The following is a 27,999-nucleotide window of genomic DNA, read 5'->3' as shown; positions in this document are numbered from 1 at the left end:
AACAGAAACGTCAAAGATAGCCTTTTAATACAAATTTGTAAAACCTTACTTTAAGCAATTTTGACAAAATTTCTTAGGACATTTATAAAAGAACATTTGATCCTTTTACAAGTCTTTCCCCTCCCCCAGTTAAATACATTTTACAACAATTAAACATACATACAATGCAATTTTAATTAGAAAAATTATATTGCACATTACACTGAGACGTACAATATTATAAGTATAAGCAAGTCATCTCAGCAGTGTTTTCAACTTGGCTCTAATACTTAATTAAAAATAGATATTCACACTAGTGCACCAAACATAAGACATGGCCTGTGTTTTATTTCAAAAATACTTTTAAGAAGGGGAGGTGCAAGGAGAGGGAGAAATTGGATCATTTGAGGAGACTGTCTTTCACCTTCAGGTCACCAGATTAAATCCAGTACCACAGCAACCCGAATTTATTACTATGGGATGATGGCTATTAGGTGATTATGAAAAGCAAACTGGTGACTTCAGCCCTGTTTCTAGCAGACAGGTGACTACATCCCATTTGGCATTGTGGATAGTGCTCTGAGACAACAAGCACTGAAAAGTCCTGGAGAGCCAACTCCTCTCAGTACTAGATATAAATTTATTCATCTAATTCAAGGCTGAGGCACACCAGCTGGACAGAGCAGAGAAGCCTGCACTGCCGCTGCCCACACTGGCCCAATTCCACAACTAAAGAAGGTCAGTCTAATTTTGGCAATTCACATAAAAATTAAAAAAAGTGTAATCGTAAAATTAAAAACTTGAGAAAAATAAAAATTGTACAGCCTGGTTAAACCAACTGGTCTTTTGAGAATTACCCAAATTTAACATATACTTTTACTTAACCCCCAACCGGAACTTGCATTTCAGCTCAGTTTTTCAGAAGGCACAAACACGACTGTAAGTAGCAGGGCATATAATGGGTGTTCAAAGGGTTCAGCTGAGGATTGGGGAGGTTTTGCTGTCAGCAGAAGACGTCACCAGGATACCTGTTGGCATGAACTAATTGCTTACAATAAAATTGTAAGCTGCACGTTTTGGAGGCTCTATGTAGGTTTCTTTTCACATTACTAACTTTATTAAAGTTTCTCACTTCAAATCACCGGCTGGTAAGAGACTTCGCCCAGGTAGCAGCATCTCTGAATGCCCAGATATTTTTGCTTTATGCCTTCCCCAGTAGACAGAATAGGCTTCTTCCATAATACCCTTTGCACTTAAATTAGCAACTGAGGCTGACTGCCATCCCCAGTTAAGACTGTGTCACCTGCATTCCCCTAATACATCTTTGGATCATAACACCTTGGAAGCATGTTTTGCTTTAAATAGGCACTGAAGTGACTATAAAATATTCCAGTAATAGTTTTGAAACATAATTAAGAAAAAATACTTTTTAGCTCAAGGTGTATCTAACTTCAAAAAGGCACCAGACCCTTATACACGTATGTTTTGGGAACTTTATATCTGCTACCTGTCATAAGTCACCCCCTCCTCCCCCATCCTCAAAAGTTACCAGGTAAAAATAGGAAGACAAGATTTTGATTCCTGAATACATGATAAATCTGTTAGCAAGAACAGAGAAGTCTAGTTGGAGGTCCCTGAGATGCATCTGTATACTAAGTTAAGCATGCGCCTCAAATACATGGACTTCATTACCTTTGTTAGAAATGTTTTATGAAAGCAACATATGGCTTATGAAGAACTGGATTTCTGTCAGAAGACTAAGATGATCTGTATATACACACACACACACACACACTAAGTTTGGCTCTGTTACTTTGAAATTCCTATTTAAGTTTTAGTTCTACTTAAAAGTAGGAAACAATGTGGTAGCTGAATACATTTTAACTGCAGTCTAAAAGAGATTTTAAAATACAGATTTAACTGATGAGAAGCACTAAAAATAGTAACCCTTAAAATAAGTTGTGTTTCAGTCTCAGTTGAAGGAATTTTTTTCCCCTCCATGACAAACTGTCCCAAATTCACTTGCTTTCTTCCCAGTATTCACACTGTGTAATCCTCAAGCATGCCTGAGCTGCACCTGTTGCAGCTAAGGGGCAGGTGGCAACCAGCTAGTTTTCCACTCTTCCCTCACCCCACCGCCACTCATCATGGAGGCTCAAAAGGGACTTTCACAGGCAAGATTGAGCTCAGTGTTACTAGCCACTATGGGCCTGACCTGTGAAGTGCTGTGTACCTCCTGAAAGTTGATGAATGCACTCCACTGCTACTGTTTTCGATAGAGGAATCTCAACATGCTGTAGGCTTTGTATGAATTCCTCAACCATGGCAACACCCATCAGCACATACAGTACAATATTTGACTGAATTCACAGAAAAAAAGGTAAAGAATTCAACATTCTTTGGGATATGCATAATAGGCAACATCCTTCCAGTATTTAAAATACCAACTTCAGTTTCTTTGGGACTCAACATTGCATGACCAAGGCACTCCAAAAGTAACTGATTCAATTTAACAAAAATATATTCCGACTCAAAGAAAAGCTCAGGTTTTTTCATGAGGGAAGGTAAGCTTATTAAGGCACTAACCCCAAAAGCACTACCAACAGTATAATTACTTTGTTTTCATATTGTCAGATAATTGTATACTTCTTCAGGATCTCTTTACAAAAGGCATTAGATTAGGTACACGACAGAAATAACCTAAAGAATATTTTGAACATCTGTTCAACTAAGCAATACAAGGTGAGCAGCTCAGAGAGTTCAGAGTGGCTTGTGCATTTCCCTACAAACAAAGGCACCTTGTTCTTAAATTATTGGTTTCTATAGCTAGTTTGCTTTTGTGAACGTGCAATTCATGTTAAGAACACTGTTTTAAACATCTCATGACTGTACTGAGAACTTTTCTTTTATGACTAGGAGTTGCCTGTCAAAGCTGTTATTCAAAACTTTATTTCAACCAAAACCCACTACAAATATTTCTACCTGAGGAACAAATGGCATTGTTATTGCTAGTCTGAACAATCCAAATGATTAAATTTGGTGATAAAATTGCACATTCCCTTTCCTTTCCATCAAAACTCCAAACATTTTCAACTTAGATACTAAACTTTTTCCAGAGTAACATCATTTACAATACAGCTACAAAAAGGTAGCAAAATGATTTTCATGGCACATGCCAGTTGCTTTTTTAAATTAAAAAAAAAAAAAAAAATTGTACTCCAAGATTATCCAGCCTTCATTTGCAATACAAGCTTTGCTGTATGAAATTTTATCAGGACAGAACTCTGATCCAATTGTATTCAGAGTTCCCATTGCTTTATAACATTTCACTTTAGAAGACTATTATAGTTTATAGTTAAATCCTTAAGAAACATAGTGGCTATTTAAGTGACTCAGTGTATGTAAGGACGCATCGCAGGTGTACAGTTGTAGATATTTGTATCAGAATCAGTCCACGTTCCTCCTTGCATATTATGAAGCATTACTCTGAAGAACAAATTCAGATCAAACCCACCATCTGATCAATCTGTCTCATGTAAATACTCTTCAGCGGCAACAAATATCTTCTCTCATCAGGAACCCTATTGCACTGCAAACAAAGCAACAAATCATATTCAAAAACCTGTATAATCAATCATGTACATTCTCCGTACTGCAGTGTTACAATCTCAGGCACTGACCCTGCAAACACTACCAAGTGTAGAGCTTAGCACCAGATGCAGTGGTCTCACTGACCAGCAGGACTGCTTGTGGCAGTAAGTACTGCTGTGCCTGGTAGCATTCGGGGCCTCACTCTCCCGCCCTTCTGAACCTTGATTAGTACCCTGCACATTCTGTCTTAGGCAAACTTCACAACAAGTAGTGTTCTCTTGGTTTGTATTTGGAGCTTCTCACATGCTGCAGCATGGAGGAGCAAAGGTCACTTGCAAGTTTGAACTAGAGCAAGTTACCGAGAATCCACCATTTAAAGTCTTTAAATCGTGACTTGAGGACTTCAGTAACTCAGTCAGAAGTTAGGGGGTCTATGACAGGAGTGGATGGGTGAGGTTCTGTGACCTACAATGTGCAAGAGGTCGGACTAGATGATCAGGATGGTCCCTTCTGGCTTTAAAGTCTGAGTCTGAGCTGGCGGTTTGGCAATGCGCAAAGCTGACTCTAGGAAATGAATGGAGGGCACCAATTTACTCTGGGCACATCCCCTAACAATCAGATGACAATTACTTTCAGTTACTATGAAAGAGAGGACAGTTGGAGCAAGGGACCTACGATTTGACAGCTTGTGCAATTTCCTGTATTCCAAGCCATCCAGACCCATTCCAAGAGGCAGTCACTCTAATTTTCAAATTCTTGAGATGGTTCAGGATTTTTTAAACATCTGAATATAGGTTTGCTGAACAAAGTTCATTAGTTACCACTTCAAAGTTGCTTTCCTCTCCCCAATCTGTCAAGGTGTAATATTCCATCACCCCTTTCTCCAACCACACAGCCGGAGACACTTTATACACTGCTTACGTTAGAACTGGAATTCATGGCTTTTAATTCGTTAGGCTTTAGTTTTTCTGCATTCCTTTCCTCTTCTTCAGGGAAGGTATCTTGCCAGAGCGAGTCACGAAAACGTTTATCCACAGACACAATGTGCCCCTCAGTAGTAAACATATATTTATTTCCAGATTTGTGCACTGGATTCTCTTCATCAAACAACTAAACAAGAGGCAGGGGAAAGAGAGAAAGCATGACGCTATCCATCTAATGAAACTCATGTTTGTTATCAGGACATTCATCAAATGCATGTGCAATAATTCAACATGACACTAAACAAGTCAGTACACCAAATAATCTTGTTACATTTTTTGAGATTGGAGGCACAGATTTCCATTAGAGTAAAAGGAAACTATAATTTTAGGGGTTTTTTTTGTTTTTGTTTTTAATTCTAAAAGCAGAAAAATTGGTGGTAGTTAGAAGAGGACTACTCAGTACGAGAGCTGAATACTTTAAGCATTCATTTTGCACTAAAGTAAGTGCTTACATGAAGTGTGCAGACGAAAGATATTTTTCTGAGGAATTCATAAGTTTATAACATGAATCATTATGGCAGCCAGCCTTTCCCTTCCCCTCCAGCACTGTGCAAGCTATATCACTGGACATTCTTACGAACAGGTTAGAAAAGCAGCTGTCAGGTATGGTCTAGGACAGTCGTCTCCAACCTTTTAACACCCAAGATCACTTTTGGAATGTAAGGGCAACCCAGGATTCACTCCGTGGCTGTCCCACTTCCCCAAAGCCCCTCCCCGCTCACTCCATTTCCCCCCCCCCCCGCCCCCAGTCACTCGCTCTCCCCCACCCTCACTCACTTTCACTAGGCTGGGGTAGATTGGGGTTTGGGAGAGGGTGCGGGTTCTGGGCTGGGGCCGAGGGGTTCGCAGTGTGGGAGGAGGTTCCAGGCTGAGGCAGAGTACTGGGGAGCTGGAGGGGGTATGGGGTGCTGGCTCTGGGAGGTGGTCAGGGCTGGGGCAGAGTATTGGGATGCAGGAGGAGGTTTGGGGTGCTGGCTCCAGGAGGAGGCTCCGGGTGGGGCTTGGGGTGCAGGAGGGGGTATGGGGTGCTGGCTCTGGGAGGGGGCTCAGGGCTGGGGTGCGGCCTCCTGCCGGGCAGCACTTACCTCTGGTGGCTCCATACAACAGCGAGGCTAAGGCAGGCTCCCTCCCTACCCCGGCCCCACACTGCTCCCAGAAGAGGCCAACGCGCCCCTGCAGCCCCTCTCTGCAAGCACCACTCCCGCAGCTCTCCCGGCCAATGGGAGCTCTGGGGGAGGTGCCTGCAGGCAGGAGCAGAGCACAGAGGGAGACGCCCACCCTCAGGGCCGTGCTGGCCACTTCCGGTCATGGCGTGGGCCCAGGGTAGGGAGTCTGCCTTAGCAGCAGCCATGCTACACCACCGGCAATCGCAATCATCTGGTTGGTGACCACTGGTCCAAGAATACTTAATCCTGCCTCAGCAAGGGAGGGAAGAAAGGGGATAGGTTTCATGGCCTCTTAAGGGCCCTTCCAGTCCTGCATTTCTATTATTATTATTGTTGCTTGCCTGCAGTCCCTACAAAGAAGCTTCTTCCTTATAATATAAAGTTCCCAAGTTTTTTGGTGGTGGTGATAAAAGTAAATACATACCAGATACAAATATTTACATGTTTCACTGAGAAAGAAGCTCTCCATCCGGTCCTCTTTTGACTTCTCTATGACATGATGCAATGTAGCATAGCCACATCTAAAATTAAATTTAGTTTGGATTTATTTCCATCACATTTGACATTAAGGAACAAAACGCATTCATAACTTCATTCAGACCAAATGCCAAACATGGGTTGAAGTAAAAATTAAAATAAGATGAGACGTCTCACACTTTAAAAAGATAGATGTTTGCCAGTACTGTTATTTATGAACTAAACCACAAATTTCGTTATACAGTACTACCCTAAAACACATGTATTGGAATAACCAGTGCAATATAATATAGGGTACTTGCAGCAAGAATCCAGATTGTATGGCCATTCTCTGACCAGAGTCCTGATCTATGACTTCACAGTTTAACAACTTCTCTGGTCTTCCTTATAGCCACAACTTGAGGTATCATTAGAAATACATAAAGGCAGTTGTCATCCAGCCTATTACTCTAGCTACAGTTATATTTTACAAGTTTTGAACAAATATTTGGTGGTTGGATGACTTTTCAAAAGTAATAAAGAACAAATTCTGTGCCTAAAAATGTGCAAGTGAAAGATAATCTAGGGTCATTGTGCAACACAGAGAAGCTACATTTCACAGCGTTTTATTTGGCATCACTGTATTTATTTTAGCAGATAGGTCTAAAACCTTATTACCTGAAGTTTCCTGTATGAGTCCTGCAATAACATTAGTAAAATAGGTACCAAGCCCATACTCTAAAATCAATGGCAACATTTAAAAGTAACTTTTGTTTTGACAAGGAGGTAGTCTCAAACCAAAATGCTAGATCAGAGAACACTTAAATTTTGATTAAGTCCAAACTTAAACTGGAGACTGGTTTGAGGGTAGGAATATTCCTCTTACGAGAACTTAAGCAAATCGGTTTCCCCCCATTTGCCAAAAACTGACCCAATTCTCAGAAAAAAAATAGTATCAAGACAAAAAGACATTACTGAAAGGATCTTTTGTTTAAAAAAAATAAATAAAATTTAGAAAGCATTCAAAAAACACCCTGCATATTTCTTCCCAGTTGAAGATGCAGATTTCTACCTGAAAACAAGCCAGTTACATCACATGTATATGCTGACTCAAAGAAGAAACCTTCAGAATTTATTATTAAATGTAACTTAAGTACTTTGTCATCTTTCTGAAAAAATATTGATCACCTCTTTACATTTTCAGATAATTTAGAGTCTTTAACAAACACACACACACTGACAGGAGACAGAAGGGTAAGGACTTTGAAAACTGACTTGTCTTTTGCATATTTTTCCAGACTCTGAAGAATATCCATGCCTACATGAAGGTAATAAGGATTCTTTGTGGCCTGTGTAGAGAAAGAAAAGAAAGAAAAAAAAGTCAGGAATTCAAAATATTGTCAAGCTGGTATTTATTATGGTGGGGGTTTATTGGAGCACATTCTCAAGACAGACATTGCTAGGCAGGCTATTCAGTGCCCCCACTGTTTCCTGGGGCTTTTCATAACTTGCCCCAGTGGAAAGGTCCTGCCGGGCCTGTCCTCTGCAACAACAGATGCAGGAAACTTTTCTGGCAGAGAGAAGCTGATGGTTTAAAAAAAAGTATTATTGCTGCCTTTGGACTAAATCAGAAACTGTGCCAGTGAGCCCGAGAGGAGGGGCGGTTACCTGCCCTGGCACAGATCCTGCTTCGCTGTAATAGCTGCCACACCAAGTTTAAATATTAATTCTGCCATATAAGTATTTGTTCAAGGATCTGCTACATAAGACATCTGAAAGAAGGCATTTTGAGTGTGTTAGAGACGAGTTATAGTACAGTGTCTTTTCAAAGCAAGCAGCACATACTGTTTTGTGTCTAAAACACAGCTAGCCAGGGACACTTCTATATAAAAGAATATTTTTGATGGACTGGCATGAAGTTGGCTGCCTGACCATTACCAAATACATAACAGAAAAAGCAGAGGTGCATTCCGAAACCACAACATTTATATATGCCATATCCTCAGAGAATGAGAAGTACCTGGTAAAGAAGATAGGTAGATTCCACCAACTCTGGCCTCAGTGGATAGAAGAGGACATCTGGTGCCTGTAACTGCCAATTGTATCTCTCTGGAAGAGCTCCATATCGTTTCCATATGGCATAATAGAAGGCATGGAGACAAATAGCATCTTCCACATCTCCTATTAAAACCTAGAAATAATTAACAGCTATAAACATGTGCATGTAATAAATACTGTGCTCACATTATGCAAAGACAGATTAGCAGCCGTGTTAGTCTGTATTTGCAAAAAGAAAAGGAGTACTTGTGGCACCTTAGAAACTAAAATTTATTTGAGCATAAGCTTTCATGAGCTACAGCTCACTTCACTGGATGCAAAGACAGTAATTCACTTTTCATCCCACATATTGCATTGGATGCCCAGATGTAACATACGCCTCAAGAGGGAAGAGGCCTGAATAAAAGCAGAATCATACGGTTACTTCATTCACACCACAAACATTGGCATGAGGGAGCTCACATCAACACATCACAGATCCCTAAATGGTAAAATTAGCATCAGAATTAATTCTTGAAAATTGGGGAATAGTTTAAGTCTAGTGAAGTGCAGGCCAAGTTTCTCAGCACCACTTTGTGGATGCATTTCAGTCTTAGGCAGAGAGTTACCCTACTATCTAGTCTTGGCCCTCTCTTTTGCAGACAGCCATGACAAACTGGTTGCTGGGTTTGCAGGGGACTCTAGGATACATTCAGACCAAAGGCATCATCTCTGTGGGTGCTCCAGCCCTGGAGCACCCACTGAAAAAAATTAGTGGGTGTTTAGCACCCATTGGCAGTCAGTTCCTCCCTTCCCCTCCTGCCCACTGGTGGCCCCAACCATCAACCTTCCCTTCCGCCCCCCCAGCACCTCCCGCTCGCCACGTATCAGCTATTCTGCAGCATGCAGGAGGAGGGGGAGTGGGGCAGGGGCTGAGCAGGGGTTGAGCACCCCCAGGGAAAGGAAGAAGCTGGTACTTGTGGTTCAGACTCTCACTTGGCGCCAGAACTAGCATTAGAATGAACATCTCTAATAAACCAACCCACTGTACTACCTAGTCTCCAAAAGACTGAAAATTGAGATTACCTGTAGTCCAGGAAAAAAGGCTTGCAGGGAATCAATCCAGGTGTTCATCAACTGCCCACTGAACATATTTACGTTAACATAGAGAGGAGGGTCTCCTTCACCTTCATTACAGGCTTCCCGTCTGCAAAGCAACACCACCACCACATGAATGTTTCATTTTCAGGAGAGCACAAGGCACATTAATGCTAAATTCTTACAACATTGCCATAATTTACAACTATCACAGAAAGAGTGAGTTCTACAGATGTGGGGATGCAATATTTTTTGAGCCTATGTTATTATACCTTATTAGGAAAACAGGGTTAATCCCAGATAATATTAATTATTTATATAAATTCAGGGCCTAATCCTACTCTCACCAACATCAATGGGAGCCTAACCACTGACAACAGGGGTAAGACTGGGCCCGAAACGAGCATGTATAGTACTGTTTCTCTCTCACACACTCACCCATACACCCTTCCCTCCCTCTGGGATGGTTTGTCTTTTTTCACTACTGTCCCAAGTAGTAAATACTGGTTTAAATGTACAGTGATTTACCACTTCTCTTCTCCTCTCCCCCATCAATTGATCTATATAAGAGTACTATTGGTGCAAATTTCAAACCAATTTAAAAACAACAGTTGCCAGATAATTCCACCAAGGAAAATTTTTCTTTGAGAGCACAGCTTCTCCAAAGACAGCAGCTGACACTATACAACTTCTTATCACCCAGCACTGGAGCATTTGTAAATTTAAGAAAATGATAGCTATGGGAAACATACCCTCTTCTTAAGTAGTTCTGAATACTTCGATACGCATCATTGAACATCTCTAGGTCTTCCTTTTCTCCAAAAAGGATGTAAGACTTCAATAGATACTCATAGAATGAGTCCAAACCCGCTCCTAAGCCACTTTGTTTTCCAACCCAGTGGCCAGTTTGAATATTCACGACATTTCCTTCAGGGATAGACAGACAGAAAGACAAAGATTTATGTCTAAAACATTTCCTGGTGCATATTTTAGTTGGAAGCACAAGCGACAACTCATTTTTAAAATTCCAATCCTTGATCTGCACATATTCACATTACAAAATAACTTTAAGGAAAAAGTATTGTCAAAAAGTTAATGTTTGTTTGCTCAAGGAACTAATTATCATCAAGCTTAGTACTCTCATGCAGTTATTCGAAGACTAAAGGTCCTATCCTGCAGCCTTTACTCACATGCTATTTTAATTTATGTTAATAGGGCCTACAGATGTAGGAACTTCAAGTTTGTGCCATACTCAAACTGATTTCACAACTGTGGGGTTTTTTTGGAAAAATCCAACCATCAGGGATGTGTGTCTTCGATCTCTGATGCTTTCCCTGTACATCCACAGAATATCACAGACAGATAAAAAGTGTACATATGTAGAGAGCCCACAATATCAAAGTCAGATAGAAGATAAGTGGTGCCCTTTATATACTGGAGAATGTGTGAAGCACTACTGTGCAGGAAGTCGGGTATCTAAAAATAGAAGGATGGGAGACAAGACAGTTAATACATCCTGTCATTTCTGACTGAAGTGACTAAGACATCTGGAAATCACATGGGAGCATTGACTACCTAATAGTCCAGTGTCATTGCTCCTAAGACTCCACAGTGCTTTAACAGCTCGCCGTGCCACCCATTCAAATGTGGAATCTCCAAGCAGCCGGCTAAGAATGCCAAACTCCACCAACAAAGAGCCAGCTCCTGCAGTACAGGTCTCATTATTGCTGTCAGGAGGGACTCCCTTCTTTAGATTCACCTGTGAAACAGATACAAGGAGCTTCAGTTGCATGACACGTTGAGCAACGAGTGCTATAATGTTCTAAGTTCCACTCTTAGCTGTATTATAGATGCCAGGCTTTTTAATGGAGTGTGCATTAGTTACATAAAGCAAGAAGAGATCAACCTCCCACCACTTGGAGCAAGAGCTGAATGTATTGCAATCCAAGTTCAAACTTTGGTCCCTAAAATTGGATGCCTAAGTGGGATTCATATGCCTAAGTAAAGAGCCCGTAATTTTCAGAAGTGCTCAGCACCTATGCAATTCAGGTGCTTAATTTTGTGCATTTAGGTTTGTAAACTGTGAATTACAGCTTTAATCTTCGGTGCACCTGAACTTGTTCCCTCGTTCCTGGGAATGAAAGGACACTGGCAATCTCTTTATACTACATACATTGTTATGTACACGTCCATACTACATGCAGTAGATGCAAACATAACAGCTCAAAAAATAATTACAATAATCCTTTAAAATTAATTTGGTTGTTGTGAAGAAGAGAAATACAACTCAATAAAGAGGGCTCAGCCAGGACACCACATTTCAGCTGCAGAACAGGTGCGCCATTCTGAAGTTGCAACGTTGTAGCTAGAAACAATTGCCTAAATGATGAGCTAATCTTCTGCCATGAATGCATCATCTTTCACAGGAAAATCATCTTACTGCAGTACCCACATTTGAGTCCATGACTACTTTATGGCAGAGATAATGTTCTCATTCTCAAAGCACAGTTTAGTGGGAATCTCATAATTCTGCACAAGAAATATTCTGCTTTCACACTCGAATAAGGAATCTCAATGGCAGCGATAACTTAAACCTGCAGCAGCTGCAAGAGGCCCGCACAAATGGCATGCAGTTTTATCTGCACAAGAGAGCCAAGAAACAAATGGCCATCAAGATAGGATTGCCATCTCCGCCCTATAAGAATTCTCTCCAGAAAAAGAAACCCATTAGCTAGAGGGCACTATGGGGTAATCCTGGGCTCCTGCTACCCATCATACTGCATTCATTCTGCAAAACAGTCAGTGCAGCACTATTCACAAGTACTAAATTCCAGGCCTTGAAAATGTACTTGATACCTGCAAGCCCAAGGACTAAGCTTAATAGCCAGAGTGAAAGACAACTGACCGGCCATAGTTTATACTGTGTGTGTGTGTGGTTCATGCATCATTAAATTTATCTTATTGAACAGGACGTTAACTGGCAATAAGTTATTTTTTAAAAAACCCACAAACCTCTTGTTCATGCCCTACTCATTAACCTTTCTTGGCTTCAGTCCACCTCTTCATGTCTATCACAAGATAAATTTACCTGTGCTGTCTTCAGTTCCTACCCCCACTCCGTCATTTCCTGGCTGCCATGATGGTGGTGGAGACTCAAGGGGTATCTCCTCTACTCTTCTCCTCTCCCAGCCTTCACTCAGGAGTGCTTCCTCTGGGGAAGCTCCTGATCAGCATTATATGGATGTACTGGACTTTCCCAAGAGCAACCCATTAGAATGAAACAGTCCCAAATCCTTGTCAATTTCATTGCTGCCCACAAGGTTATGAACAGCAAAAACTAAGAAGACACTTGTCAGACAGGCTGTAACAAGGTGAAAGTGAAAACTGACAACAGATCTGGTTGCAAAAAGTGTAATAAGAATTCTTCCCTTGCTCCAGGATTTTAAGAATGTCAATATTCAGAAAGTTCTGAACAGCTGTATAGTTGGCCAAAACATGGGAGTAAGTTTCCACAAAAAAAATCTAATTTTTTTGTGTTCTTTCCTTAGCCTCCATCCCAGTTTCAAACAGATGAACCTGGCAAAGATGTCAATTTGCAGACTCAGGGGAAAAAAAGAGACTGCATTGATTTACTATTCAGCATTGGAATGTTTCCTTTGCAACACTGAAGACTAGAAACATTTTAAGCAAAAGCCTGGATTCTGCAGATGTTGATGGCACTTGCCCCATAAGCCTTTCAACTTGCCACAGGTGAATAGATTTTTCTAACTCAGCTAAGTTCATTTAAGTCATATATATATAAAAAAGGATGTCTGTCTGTCAGTGGTAAGCCAACTGCCATGCATCACCTCTCATTTTAGAATGCTGATATAATACATTATAATGTAAACTAATTTAATGTCCATGCTTCTATTCTGGATGTGCATTATTTTGGCATTAATTCACTGATGCTACTGAAGTAACTCTACAGACATGCCTCCCTGCATGATAACAGTTAATTTTAGTTGGGACCTTCTGTCTGTATCAGTAACTTAAGATATTTAATGTATACAGTACTTTAAAGTCAACACGTAGCACCTTGAGTAATGAGGAAGAGTTAGAAATAAGTCTGTACAATTTGGCTAGAGTAAAGGAGAAGGTAACTACCTACTCTACATTCTCTGAACAAAAAAAGTTTAGGCATATCAGAGAAGTTAAGTTTTTAATCTTTAGCCTGGCATCTACAGAATGGAAAAGTGGGCTCAAAACAAATCTGCATAGTACCGGAAAATATAGTAAGTCACATTTGATGCCAAGAGCTGTACCTTTTAGACAAAAGAAAAATTTCACTACTGTAAAAAGTAGAAGTTGCAGTTCCTTACAAAGACAAGCAGAAGGAAGTTACTCCCGTATATCAATATAGATTGTATCACACCTACCCGAGGATAGGGAATTCCGGTTTTGGTGTTCTCAAAGGCAGGTAGCAGCCTCACTGCCAGGTCACGAGCCATATGTAAGAGTTCATCATCATAATCTTTAATGGTCATGTCACCAAAGGGTTGCTTGGTATCTGTAATTATTATGTGGGCAGAAAGCAGACTTCCCAAAACCCTATTGGAAAAGAGATTGCAGAACCTTAAAAAAAAAAAAATCTACAGAATTCGCAATATGACCTCTAATATCCTGCCTCTTGCAGTGTGGCCAATACCTAATGCTCCAAAAAACACTGGTAAAACTCCATCGGTCTGAAGGTCCTATCATAGCTAGCTAACTGAAATTCAATGAGACAAGACTGGATGCAGTTATCTCAACATCTCCATTCACAATAGGTGAATTTTCTCTTTAGTTTTACTATACCAACAGATTTAGTTAAACTGGGAGAACATTTATAAGAATTTTGGCACACAGTGCCTTTTAATAAGCTTCAAAAAGGAGCCATCAGTCAGAGAGGTGAAGGACTATTACATATGTTGAAAAAGAGGAGTGATTCAGAGAGGACGTAACCCAATGCAAAGCTGTAATGAGTTGGGGGAAGAAGGTGGCATCCTTTCTCTCTCACACACATACACACAACCCACCCCGGCCCCCCCACATTCCTGCACCATTAAAGTCAAAGTATACAGTGCAGAAGGAAAAAGGAATAACTTCAGTCCTGGGCTGCAGAGCCTCATTTGGGATTCACAGACCAAGCACAAGGAATGGAGAGCTTGCACTCTTGGAAAGAGCCCTAGAACTCCCTCCCTCAGAATTTGATTAGGTAGGGACTTTTGCTCTTCTGTTAGTACAGATCCACCTTGACACAGTGTCAACATCTGCAAGATCAAGTAAAACAGGGCTATGAACCACATCAAAAGTTTTTTTTTAAAAGATTTTTTTAAAAGCAGGTTAGAGAGCAGAATGTGTCTTCCCACAATGTTAATTCACTCAAGAGAAGACACAATAAAATGAGATTGTAATGGAATTATAAATGAGGACAAAAATATCCAAACTTAACCCATGTGAGACCTTGCCTGAAATACCAGTTATACCGAAATTAATTTTTATTCTGATTTTGTGTAAGATAGTAGTCAATATCAATCCATTGGTCCCAACTAGGTAATATTTAGGACATCCTGCACAGCACATATTTTTCAAATGTCTGGGAGAAGAAACAAAACGAGAGAAGAGAGGAATTCTAGTGCTGGGAAACGTCAAGGTTCCTTCCCCACTCTGAACTCTAGGGTACAGATGTGGGGACCTGCACGAAAACCTCCTAAGCTTACTTTTACCAGCTTAGGTTAAAACTTCCCCAAGGTACAAACTATTTTACCTTTTGCCCTTGAACTTTCACTGCCACCACCACCAAACGTCTAACCGGTTTTATTTTATAGGAAAGAGCCCATTTGGAAACGTCTTTCCCCCCAAAATCCTCACCAAAACCTTGCACCCTCCTTCCTGGGGAAGGTTTGATAAAAATCCTCACCAATTTGCATAGGTGACCACAGACCCAAACCCTTGGATCTTAACAATGAAAAAGCATTCAGTTTCTTAAAAAGAAGAATTTTAATAGAAGAAAAGGTAAAAAGAATCACTTCTGTAAAATCAGGATGGTAAATACCTTACAGGGTAATTAGATTCAAAACATAGAGAATCCCTCTAGGCAAAACCTTAAGTTACAAAAAAAACACAAAAAGACAGGAATATCCATTCCATTCAGCACAGCTTATTTTATCAGCCATTTAAACAAACAGAATCTAACGCATATCTAGCTAGATTACTTACTAAGTTCTAAGACTCCATTCCTGTTCTGTCCCCCGCAAAAGCATCACACAGACAGACCCAGCCCCTTTGTTTCTCTCCCGCTCCAGCTTTGAAAGTATTTTGTCTCCTCATTGGTCATTGTGGTCAGGTGCCAGCGAGGTTATCCTAGCTTCTTAACCCTTTACAGGTGAAAGGATTTTTCCTTTTGCCAGGAGAGATTTTAAAGGTGTTTACCCTTCCCTTCCCTTTATATTTATGACAGGAAATTATTTCTCTTTTCATTTGCACGGTTTGCAGATTATAGATTACAGCAAATGGCACTGCTGAACTTCAGTTATACTGGAGTGTTACTTTGATGTGGGGATTTCAGTTATGCCAAGCCTGTCTACAGTATATTGACAGGAGCCCCTTTTTAGGGAGTGCAACAACATATTTTATATCAATACACTGAATAAACTCTCCAAAAAAGTGTTCAGCTGTCCAAATACTGTCTTGCAGTTTGAAATGACTAAGCAAACAGCATTAAAAGTTATTCAATAAGAAGAACAGTTAAACAAAAGACTACCTTAAAAAGTGATCTCCACAGCACACCTGCCTTTTGTTTTACCCCTGACACATAAAGAAACAATAGTGTCACTTGAAAGATAGTTCACTGAGTACACCTTCTAGTCACTCTCAGACTAAGGATGCCTAGTGAACAATTAGGAAGCAATGAAGTTTTTGGGACCAGTAAGTTTCTTCTTGAGCAAAGAAACCTCTCTGAATCATTCCCACACACATGTAAAACCTCGGTTACTTAATCAGATATTTATGACCACCTACCTGATTGTTGCCTCAAAGACTTGAACTGTAGAGTCTGTGTCAAATGAGACTGTGTCAATCACTAACTTCACCGCTTTCTGGAACTCTGAAGAATTTCCCATTACCTTTAACATCGAAGAAAAATATTAAAGAACATAGAGGGGTCTATCAGCTTATTGCACAGAGGAAAAAAATTCATGCAGTTTTTATTTTAAACCACAAAGGTCAGTCATCTGGGTAGAGAATAGTGGCTTTGATATTCATAGTCAGTGTTTCTATTTATAAACATTAACTTGTCCCCTTTCCCCTGTACAACACCTTTTTGAAACTTATCTCATTACACAAGCCAAGAATACGTCACTAAGTAGTTGTAGTGCTGGAAGTACGAAAGGGTATCTAGAACACATTTTGGCCCTTTTTAAAAATTTTATTAAGATAATGCTGAAATAAGAAACGGTACAGAGTTCAAGCATAGAAGTTTCTGGTTGTCAGGGGATAAAGTACAGATTATCAAGGGGTGCGAAATTCGATTTAGGAGCTGATGGAGTAAGGATTACATAATAATCTGCCATCTCCCCGACTGGAGGTAAAAGTTTAACCGGTCAGAGTACAGACATTGAGATATGGGGGTAAGTTATCCACATAACGGCTATGTTCAGGTGCGGAGTATAGTGAGTGGATACGATGGTGGGGATGCGTCTACCCTCATTTGGTGGGATTTAATGCTCAGTGGGTTTATGGTTCCAGTTCATACGGTCCAATGGGGAAAGCCTCTCAGTCTTTTTCCCCACAGTGGGTGCACAATATCGTACCGGCTCACTCCTCCTGGTACTGTCGATGGCTGGTGATGTGCTCGATGTAGATGTCCCTGGACCATCGGATGGTGTCTGAGACCATGAGGCGCCGCATGAGCTGTGTGTAGCGTCTACCGATCCCGCTGGTCCGCAGCACACGCTCGTTGCAGGGGTCCCAAGCACTCAGGGCTCCGACGATCAGGGCGTCCAGCTGCACTTCGTAGCCCTTCGCTCTCAGGGTGTCGGCCAGAGGGGCGTATTTTTCCAGTTTCTGAGCTCGGGCTTCTCGGAAGGCCGGGGTCCTGTTCTCGAAGGGGACCGTGATGTCGACGAGGATGATCTTTTTCTGGGCCTCGTCGGTGACAACCACGTCGGGTCGCAGCGGGCTGTTGGTACCGGGGATGGCGCAGTTCACAGCAACCTCCCCCAGGCGCGGTGCGATGGCTTTCACTAGGCAGTTCTGGATGGCGTTGTGGCGCAGCTGCCAGGCTCTGGAGTGGGGCTTGCAGCTGCACAGGATGTGGGGCAGGGTCTCGTTGGAGTAGCCGCACTTCCTGCAACGCTTGTCTCGGTTCCCATGGCAGACGGCTCCGTTGAGCGGGACGCAGTTGAGCCGGGCGCGGTGGATGAACCGCCAGTCGGTGAAGCGGGTGAAGCCGCCCCCGGCAAGGAAGTGGTTGCTGGCGTCCCACTTGCTGGTCAGTTCGAAGGCTTTTCCCTGGTCCGGCTTACGCTTCAGGGCTTCTATGTACAGCGAGTGGATGGCTGCTTTCAGGGTCCTCTCCAGCAGGCCCCTGGCGCTCGGGGTGACGATGGTGTTGTCCTCAGACCTGATCTGCGGCACCAGGACTCCCAGCTCCTGGCGCTCCTCGCACCACTCCCAGCGGCAGCCAATGCGCTTCCCCAGGCGGCGCGTGGCATTGCGGGCGCGGGACCACAGTGAAGTGATGTCGCCCCCGTCTCGGCCAAATTTGCCATCCAGGGAACCGCTCAGGAAGCTGGCGGTGTCTTGGCTGGAGAGGGCTCTACCGACCCGCTTTTGTGTTGCATCATGGAGGGCTTTTGCTGCGATGCTCCTTACCATGGCGTCGGGACACGTCAGCAGGCGGAAGGCGTGGGTGATCACCGCTATGTCACACAGGTCACCCATGCGGGGGACATTGGCACCGCCATGCCTGTGGGTGATATAGACCAGCTCGTTGCTGGCTCTCTGGGGAAGGAATAACCACTTCTTCACCAGCTGCCGGATGATCTTGTCTGCCTTGTTGAGGGGTACCTTTGCCAAGGCAGATCCCCTTAGGACGAACGAGATGCGGGGGATCAGGAAGGTGTTCAGGGCGTTTATCTTTTGCCACGGTGGTAGCAGTGAGGTATTGATCTTGGCGGCATCCTGTAGTATCTCTTGGATGGTATCCTCGGGTGTCTCTCGGACACGGAAACCTGTCAGTGTGCCGAGGTGTCGGTAGGCCTGCCCCTCCGCCGGGGGATGACGGGCTCGCCCTGGATCTGGAATTCTGTCGCCTGCACTGAGATTTACCGCACCGTTTTGTTCATTTACACTCATGTGTGTTGATACTCATATGCCTTCGTTTAGTTTTTAAGGATCCGTTATGCATTTCTTACAGTTTGCATAATACAATACAAGCAATGCTTGGCTAACTTTACCCAATGCTAGCAAGATCCGTGCTAACTACACCTGCAAGTAGATGTAGATATATTGCTGGTTTCAACAACATTAGTGACAGGAAGTTAGAGGAATTTTTTCTATGTAGAGGGAAACATAAAAACAGCCACATTTCCTGCAGAAGCTCAAGAGTCGACAAAACGTATAAAATAAAGTTCTTTCAGCCACAACCATGTACACTGACACCAAGAGTTTTAAAACCAAATTCTCACACTGGTGTAACTCCATTAATGGAGAGTTACTCCAGCTGTATTCCAGGGTGAGAGGTGAATTCAGCTCTTCCATGAAGCCTCAAGTCCAGCTCAGAACTTGTTTTCTATGAAGATAAACAGAGCTTGTTTTCCTCCCTCCCCCACTTAACTTCCAGCTTCACACATGTAGCTCTAGAACCTGCTCCTTTAAAAAAAGAAGAAAGGTGTGTCATAGGTTCTGTTAGGGAAGTACCCAATGCGTTATTTGGGGTGTTCTTGACCAAGTCAAAAGGTGGTGACAACCAAAGGCGTGTTTGACTAAGGACTCAGAAAATCTGTCTTACACATATCGCAGACTGCAGCAACTGCATTTTTAATATATTAATGCTACCATTAGAGGCTACTGCGAACCACTAGCAGGATGAGGAAAGAGACATCCACATACTCCACTTCCTTAACACAGCTGCATTAGTGTTGTGACAGCGACATGGGATCTATTTTAGCAGCTGTGCCACCCTGTGGGGCCCTTGGAATAGATATTTTAGAAACAGAATATGGTTTGTGTTTAGTAATCGTATTGATTTATATTTGTTATGATAATTTATTTCACCATTAACAAAAATATATGTAATAAGAGAAATGGGAGCTGCCCCTTTAAGAATAGCACATGGGCACAAGTGAGTTACAGTGGGGCTAGCCCAGGGGTGGGCAAACTTTTTGGCCCGAGGGCCACATTGCGGTGCGAAAGCGTATGGAGAGCCAGGTAGGGAAGGCTGTGCCCCCCCCAAACAGCCGGGGCCTGCCCCCTATCCGCCCCCACCCACTTACCACCCCCCTCAGAGCCCCCAACTCATCTAACCCCCCTGCTCCCTGACTGCCCCACCCCTTATCCACACCCCCACCCTCTGACAGGCCCCCTGGGACCCCCCTCTGACAGACCCCCTGGGACCCCCCCCATCCAACACCCCCCACCCCACCCCCCGGTTCCCCGACTGCCCCCAGAACCTCTGCCCCATCCAACCGCTCCCTGTCCCCTGACTGTTCCCCGGGACCCCCAGGACCCCCTACCCCGCCACCCCCTTACCATGCCACTCAGAGCGACAGGAGCTCAAAGCCCCGCTGCCCAGACGTAGCCAGCTGCACCTGCGTGGCGGCATCACTGCAGGGGAGGGGCTGGGGACTAGCCTCTCCGGACAGGAGCTCCGAGGCCGGGCAGGATGGTCCCGCGGGCCGGATGTGGCCCGCGGGCTGTAGATTGCCCGCCTCTGGACTAGCCAGTATTCAGAATGAGTGCTGCTACTGCATGAGGAGGCTGGCTTGTAGCTGTGCATTGAGGAAGTCTCTGTCTTCAAGAACCGCCTAAAGGAAAAGGTTTGAATCTCAGAAGAAAGACGAGTCTTGTGAATAAGGGTGTAACATGATATTTCAAGTTAAGCAGGTTTAGTAGTTGGTTGAAGACCTCAACGGGAAAACAGCCTACAGGTGCTACGGAAAAAGCCCATGGATATTCAGTAGGTGGCACTCTTCTACCAGTATTGAGCCAATGCTCTAGTGTGGCCCTGAACAGCAATACACTGCTGGAAATGAGAGGAAACTAAAAACACAAGTGGACCTGTGGCCATTAAATATGCCGTAACACTTTATGTTTAAAACCAAAATCAGAAATATCAACATTCATTTTTTTGAAAGCCAGATTCAAGCTTTGGTAAGTGCATTTTAAGGTCCCCTCCACCATTTCAGTTAAAAAACATTTTTCACCTCATTTCCTGCTTTAAGTTCTCTAAACCATTGCTGTGTTCCATCAGAGAGCTGCAGCTTTTCACCACAGAGATACGTATGCATTTTAGTGATGAGGAAGTGCTTTAGTTTTCAAAAATACATTGTGATCTTTCAGGAAAGACAGTATATAGAAGAAAAGCATGCAACTGCAGAATTCATTTGCAGAAGACATTGTCCACCCAATAGCTGTAGACAAATGGTAATTATCTGACTGCATTCCAAGGCATCCAGTTTAAAAAAACCAACCTGATCTTGCAATGCAAAAAATGAGACTATGGAAAGGCTATTTAAAATTGTATCAAATCAGCAAAGTACTCTTCCTTCTGTACTCAGGACTTCATAAAGTTTGAAAACTCTTCACAGAAGTAAATATAAAATTTTGGTTAAGAGAAAAAGCCTACCATGTAAAAGTGTAGCCTGTTGTCCAAGAAGGTACACAGAACACAATCACGTATTATATGTAATCAAAGGAAGGGTGGGAAGAGGGGGGAAAAGGTATGTGCAAGTGGTCAACATGTAACAATGTTTCTTACATTCAAGCAGATATAGAATGAGGCCATGTCTACATTGTGGGTCATACTGTGGCAGAGCAACAGCACCGTAGCACCATAGCATAGAGGCTTTCTACAGCAATGGAAGGGGTTTTTCTCTTTCCGAGAGGTCAACTAGGTCAATGGAAGAATTCTGGATTTTTCACACCCCTGCACAGCATAGCTATGTTGACCTAACTTTTAAGGATAGAGTAGGCCTGATATAGGAGTCAATGGAAGAGGAGACATACAAAAAGTGATCCAAACTTATTGGATCAAGGCCCAGGAGCTTGGGATAGTGAAGGAACCAAGCCAGGAAGAGAACCATATATTCCAAGAGTGTCTTGAGTCTCTCTCCCCTCAAGCCTCCTCCCCAACTGATTTTACTCTTTTTCAGGCAGTCCCTCTGACCCCAGTTAAGACACTGCCATCAGGTTTTAATTAGCAAAGAGACTCATCACTGACAACACTACCCAGATGCATTAAAACAAATTTAACTCAATTTGCAAAATTCAGTTTGTTCTTTTCAATTTCCTATGTTGCCCTTTTCTCTCCTGGTGATTTCTATCTACTTAGGTTGACTCAAAAAACTGCAATTTTAAAAGTTCTAGAGCTTTGTCCATTTAACATATGTACAGTGTCTGCACAGCTTGAGAATGCTTTACAGCACTATTGCAATCAAAGATTACCTCTAACACAATCAACAACTGCGGCCTGGACAAGAGCCTAAAGATTCCGTTAATCTCCTTTAGACTTTTCCATAATGAGTGTGCTAGCCTCTCCACCCTGCCACTTGCCTTCCTCCCTCCCTCCAAAAAGCAACTCCAGTCACCATCCATGTCCTCTTGGAAAATACTTAAGCCACTACAATTTGTGGATTCTTACCTTCTGCTAATAATTTGAAGATATTTACTTTTGTATTTTGACAACTCACCGCTAGGGTATCCAGTGCATCAATCAGAGTTAGAGAGTAGTTTCCCAAGACATCATTGATATTCAGATTTGAACTGAAACAAATACAGTTAAATGTTACTTGATAGAATTATCTAGTTACAATCACCATACTAGAAGATAAATCTTAAAAACATTTAACCAGGCACCACCCTCTGTTAATAAAGTCTGAGAATAAGCTGCCAATCTAAGTACTATCATATGTATTTGGGTATTTAATTATTTCCACGCATATAAAACATTACCTTTGGGGAAGTGTAAGGGTCTGATGCTGCTAAGGAGTTTGCTTTGGATTCCCATGGGGGTAAAACTGAACCCTATGACCCTGTCTTGACTGGCAAAAAAGTACTTTTCAACAGGTTACAAAGGCCTCTTACTCCGCTTCAGGACTCAAGCCGATACATTTGAAGGTGCTTCTGATGCATTATTGTAGCCTAGGCTCTCTCCAGGCTACAATACAGTGAATTTACTCAACTTTTTTCTTTTTTTGTGCCAAGGGCCTAGAGAAAGGCATGATGGAGTTCAAACTGTTTTTTCAAGTCTAGCATGTCACTTCCATCTTCTCTATTGACTTCAAGTGTAAATGTCTTTTTTTTAAAAAATAGTGTATTCATTGTGCAGCCTTTTCACAGTGAACTATTTGTTCTATTAAAATAAACATGGGCGACAGGATTAGTTTGTTGCCGCCATCCATTTCACTTAACTTAGATAATTTTTTCACTTCAAGAGAAAACAGACAAGGTTTTCATCTCGAGGCCAAAAGACCAAAAACATCAAGACACTTGATCGTGGCCTTGGATAGGCCAAAAGACTACTTACACTTGATCTGAGCTCCTTACGCCTATAAAAAGTAGCTTGCTTGTGACAGCCAGGTAGAGGGGCAGTTGAGAATAGTTCATATTTATTTTAATAAAACAAACTTCATCAACTGTTTTCTTAAGTTATATATAAGAAATTATATATATATATAATTTAAAAAAAGATACTGTCTATGCAGAAAGTATGTCAGATGTGAGCAGAACCATAAATTATATACAGGTCAGATGGACACATTTGTTATATCTTTATCAAATCTGGAATTGTTATTTTAAATAAAAAAAGTGGGGGCTGGGGTGGGGAAGTATTGCATTCGAGACCAAATGTTCAGCTTATGTAATGAAGAATTAAATGCAGGCCTGTTATACTAGTAAAACCTCTACCACGTAAACAGGTAACACACATACACTTACCCAAACAACTTCATTTCAACTGTATATCTGTTGCAACTACAAATGTGTCTTTATTCATTATAAAGAATGACAAGTCTCTAAAGTTATTTCTTTAAAAATTTATCAGCTTTCTTTTTAAAAGACTACAATTCTTAAGAGTCCAGACTTCAATGGGCTTTCAATCAGGCAGCTAATCTAAAGTGTGGCATCATTCAAGGGTTTTAAATCAACAGTAGGAACTGAGACTTTACAGAGCACATTGCACACATTTGCTATTTGCTGTGCATACAAGAAAGCATACAGGCATGCAAACATCTACAAGCTGAGAAACTACAAAAGTACCGGAAAGAAACCTGCACAAAGCTGGTGAATAGAGGCTTTCCTTCATCCAGAGAGGATCTCTGACATAGTAATAGCAACAGTAAAATATCCATGGCTATCTTGCTACTATCAGCACAAATTTTCTGAAATCTGAATGTGATTCTTGCCCCGAGCAGTCCTAAATATTCTATGTAGATTTCACAGCACAGCTGCTTTAGCTCTTTTCTGCCATCAGTGAATAGCTATTTCTAAAGAAAAATATGTCCGATTGAACACCGCTCTCTCTAGAATAAGAGAATGTTAATTTGTTCTCATTTCTCAAAGCTAGAACTCAGTGGCAATTCTAAGCAATGGCCTAGGTTTATGTTTTTAAGGTATTTGCTGAAGTGGCTCTTTGGGATTATCCATTGATGACCCGTGACTGCCATTCTTCAAGACAAAAGCTAAGAGCTTTTATATAGTTTTATATAAGGTTGATTTGGTTATTGTATGTAGAGCGAGGATGTTGCATATTTTGCTCTGCAATTTACTTGACAGGCTGACCTTTTTTTGACTTCTTTTTGTTTTTTAAGTTGGACAAATGTCTCTGGGCAGTGGATGCCAATAAGTTATACATATAGTTGTAAATCTATACTTGCTAATAAAAATATCCTGCACCAAAAAAACCCCTACTTTCAGCTTCAAAAATGTACAGAGATGAACCTTCATGTACCCAAGTGCTTCCTCTGGCTTTACCTTCATGTTTGTTTCAACACTCAATGCTACTAAAATGCAGTATCAAAAAGGAGACTACCGTCTGTAGAGGAGAAGAGCATTTAAAAAAAAAAAAATCCTTTCTGGTAGTACACTTACCTCACTTCAGGTCTAATAGGTCAAATTCTGCACTCATTCTCAATTCAAATCCCCCTCTCCCCCCAACATAGAAAAATCCAAACAAAAACAGACTTTGCCATTTACAGCATGAAAGTTAGAAAAATTTAATTGAAAAAGAAGTCTCACTTTTTTAAGGCTGCTTTTAAGGGAACTGAAACAGTAACATCTAATGTTGACTCAACAACATAAGCATTTGCAGTATTACCAGCTAGTGCTACTAAAGTGTACCATTCTGCTTGCAAAAACTAATAATGTCCTTACAAGCACACATCTGAGAGTGGAAACAATGCTGAAAGCCAAGCCATTTCTCTACATATATCACAAGATACCCGGACCATGATATAATTCTATTTGGATTCACAACAATTGAGGTTTTTTTTTTTATCCAGACCACATATACAAGTTCATTCAACTACATTAAAAGAAGGAAATTATTGTCCAAGTCACTAGCCTTAAAAACAGGCGAACCAAACCTCACTATTACATAAGAAGGACCATACTGGGTCGGACCAAAGGTCCATCTTGCCCAGTCTTCCAACAATGGCCAATGCTAGGTGCCCCAGATGAAATGAACAGAACATAAACAACGAGGAGTCCTTGTGGCACCTTAGAGACTAACAAATTAATCTGGGCATAAGCTTTCGTGGGCTAAAACCCACTTCATCAGATGCATGGAGTGAAAAATACAGTAAGCACTATATAGATATCACAGCCCATGAAAAGACTGGAGTTGCCTTACCAAGTGGGGGGTCAGTGCTCATGAGGCCAATTCAATTAAGGTGGAAGTTGCCTATTCTCAATAGTTGACAAGAAGGGTGAATATCAAGAGAGGGGAAATTACTTTTTGCAGTGAATGGATGGGTCACTACAAAAAGTAATTTCCCCTCTCTTGATATTCACCCTTCTTGTCAACTATTGAGAATAGGCCACTTCCACCTTAATTGAATTGGCCTCATGAGCACTGACCCCCTCCCCCCCAACTTGGTAAGGCGACTCCCATCTTTTCATGGGCTGTGATATATATATTAGTGCTTACTGTATTTTTCACTCCATGCATCTGATGAAGTGGGCTTTAGCCCACGAAAGCTTATGCCCAAATTAATTTGTTAGTCTCTAAGGTGCCACAAGGACTCCTTGTTGTTTTTGCTGATACAGATTAACAAGGCTACCACTCTGAAACCTGAACAGACCATGTAATCAAGTGATCCGCTCCCTTCCATACACACAAAAGTAATGTAAACCGAGGTAAAGGACTTGGGTCAGAAATTACCTAGAAGTATTTTTCTATATTATTGAATTATTGCTCTTTAACATTCTAACATGGTACTGGGTGGAGAAGGGAAATACAAAGCTGAAAAGATGCCATTTATCATAACTTGACTGGACACAAGATTTTTAAAAGTTATAGTTTGCTCTTTGGCAGTTATAGCAATGCTTGCTGTGTTTTCTTAGAGAAAGCTGAACATATGTAACTCAAGAGGCGTAATCCTACAATTTAAAAGCATTATTAGGGGATTTAGCTGTCCTATGCCCATGATAGTCAATGCAAGTCACACACAGTTCCCTATAAAAGTTTAGGAGCTGGGTACTTCACATCTCTGCACTGCCAACTTTAATTTCTACAATCAATTATCTGATTACAACTATGCTTTAAAACAGATGGGATAGAATTAATGCTCACCTCCTGAACAACCTGCAGATAGGTGTAAAGGGGAGGGTGGCCTTGGACTTCGACTGGTTTAACACTAAACACTTCCTGGAGTTATTGGGGCGTCTAGTTAAACTACATAGGCTGGCAGGCTGCTACTGTACACGTCTTCATCTACAGATATACACTAGGAGAGACAGAGATACCACAACAGGAACATACATATTAGAGCAACAATAAGAATATGAAGAAATTCACAGAGAAATAGAGGATGCTCTTCATTAGTTACTGATAGGTGCAACTAGAGCAAGGAGCCATAGTAGAGAAATTAGCTTGTTGCACTGCTCTGCACTCTGGAGCTACTGCCATGCTGCACCCCAGAAATGGCTGCATGTCCATGAGCAATGAAGCAATGCTTGGGTACAGTTTGTAAAGGGACTGCAATTCTTCAACACAAAAGGCACCATGTAAAGATGACAGTATCCTTGGGCTCCGCATGTTTCGGGCAGAGGGTGTGCATGACCCAGCTGGGCCCTAGGCAGCCACACCCACCAAGGGCCAGGGAAATGAACCAGGTATCCATGGCCAGGTCTCTCCAAGCAGCTCTCTCTCCCTCACCTCTAGACAGGCTTTGCTGCTCCCCAAAGCCCCACCTGCCATGCCAAACACCCCCCCCCCCGCCACCATCTTGACAGCCCCCTGCTCCTCACCAAGCCCCTATCCTGCCAATAACCCACAGCAAACCCCCTCCCATCCAAACCACCTCCCTGCCAGCCCCCCTGCTCCCCCATCTTAAAGCCCCCACCTCATCACCAAATCCCCATCCTGCCAGTCCCCCTCTTCCCTCCCTCACCCCATCTGAAAGCCCCCACGCCTCCTCACCAACACCCCACCCTGCCAACCCCCTCCCACCCTGCCCTCTCTTCCCTCCCCTAACCCCCCACCTCCACACCAAGCCCCCATCATGCCAGCAACCCACACCAACGCCCCCAGCCAAACCACCCCCCTGCTCCCCCAAGCACATCTTTCCTCTCTCTCAGCCCCCATCTTAAAGCCCCCCCACCTCACCAACCCCGCCCCCCCGTCCGTCTCCCCCGCCCCGCCACTCACGGGTCGGCGCGGTCGGGGCCCCGGCCGCGGCAGTGCACGGGGTTCAGCTCGTCCTGCGGGAACGCGTGCCGCATGTAGTTGTCGTAGCCGAAGGCGAACATGCCGCGGGCCGCGTCGCGGAGCTGGGCCCGCAGCTGCGCGGGGAAGGCGCCGCTGTAGCGCTTCTCGTACTCATCGCCCCCGGCCGGGCCGCCGCCGCCGCAGCCGCCTCCCCGGAGCAGGCAGCCCCAGTGGGCGCGCCCGCAGCGCCCCGCGGCCCGCGCCTCCCCGCCGGCGGCCCGCGCGAGGCAGGGCGGGTCCGGGGCCCCGCGCGGCGGGAGGGCGAAGGGGAAGCGGTGGTGGAAGCCCAGGCCGGGCCCCAGCGCGGACACCAGCCACAGCAGCCCGTGGAGCCCCAGCCTCAGCAGCAGCAGGCCCAGCACCAGCGACCGCCATTGCATGGTCGCGCGCTGCCCACGCTCATCGTTTAAAGGGACCCCGCCGCCAGCCCGCCAGCCAAAGGCGAACCCCGACTCTCCCCTGCAGCACAACAACCAGCCGGCGGGCCCTTTAAGGGAACGGACATATTGTGACCCGGGAG

The 27,999-nt window shown here is 43.0% G+C and overlaps 1 protein-coding gene across 2 annotated transcripts; it reads right to left on the bottom strand.

Moving 5' to 3' along the window:
* Positions 1 to 10: 10 nt before the first annotated feature.
* EDEM1 (ER degradation enhancing alpha-mannosidase like protein 1) lies at positions 11 to 27,999 on the bottom strand. 2 transcript variants are annotated; one of them, XM_043552452.1, is made up of 12 exons: positions 27,420 to 27,999; positions 22,243 to 22,315; positions 16,352 to 16,455; positions 13,729 to 13,924; positions 10,886 to 11,069; positions 10,063 to 10,237; positions 9,299 to 9,419; positions 8,196 to 8,366; positions 7,451 to 7,524; positions 6,144 to 6,240; positions 4,492 to 4,680; positions 11 to 3,568 (listed from the first exon to the last, which is right to left on the bottom strand). In XM_043552452.1, exons 1-12 carry the CDS (start codon positions 27,857 to 27,859, stop codon positions 3,479 to 3,481), a joined length of 1,914 nt encoding a protein of 637 aa, XP_043408387.1. In that variant the 5' UTR covers positions 27,860 to 27,999; the 3' UTR covers positions 11 to 3,478. The 2 variants fall into 2 exon arrangements, with proteins under 2 accessions (XP_043408387.1, XP_037759775.1); XM_037903847.1 differs by having other exon boundaries at positions 13,729 to 13,900; positions 27,420 to 27,998.

Source organism: Chelonia mydas, chromosome 7 (assembly GCF_015237465.2).
Source record: "Chelonia mydas isolate rCheMyd1 chromosome 7, rCheMyd1.pri.v2, whole genome shotgun sequence".
Classification (NCBI taxonomy): domain Eukaryota; kingdom Metazoa; phylum Chordata; order Testudines; family Cheloniidae; genus Chelonia; species Chelonia mydas.
This window is presented reverse-complemented; position numbering and strand designations above follow the sequence as displayed.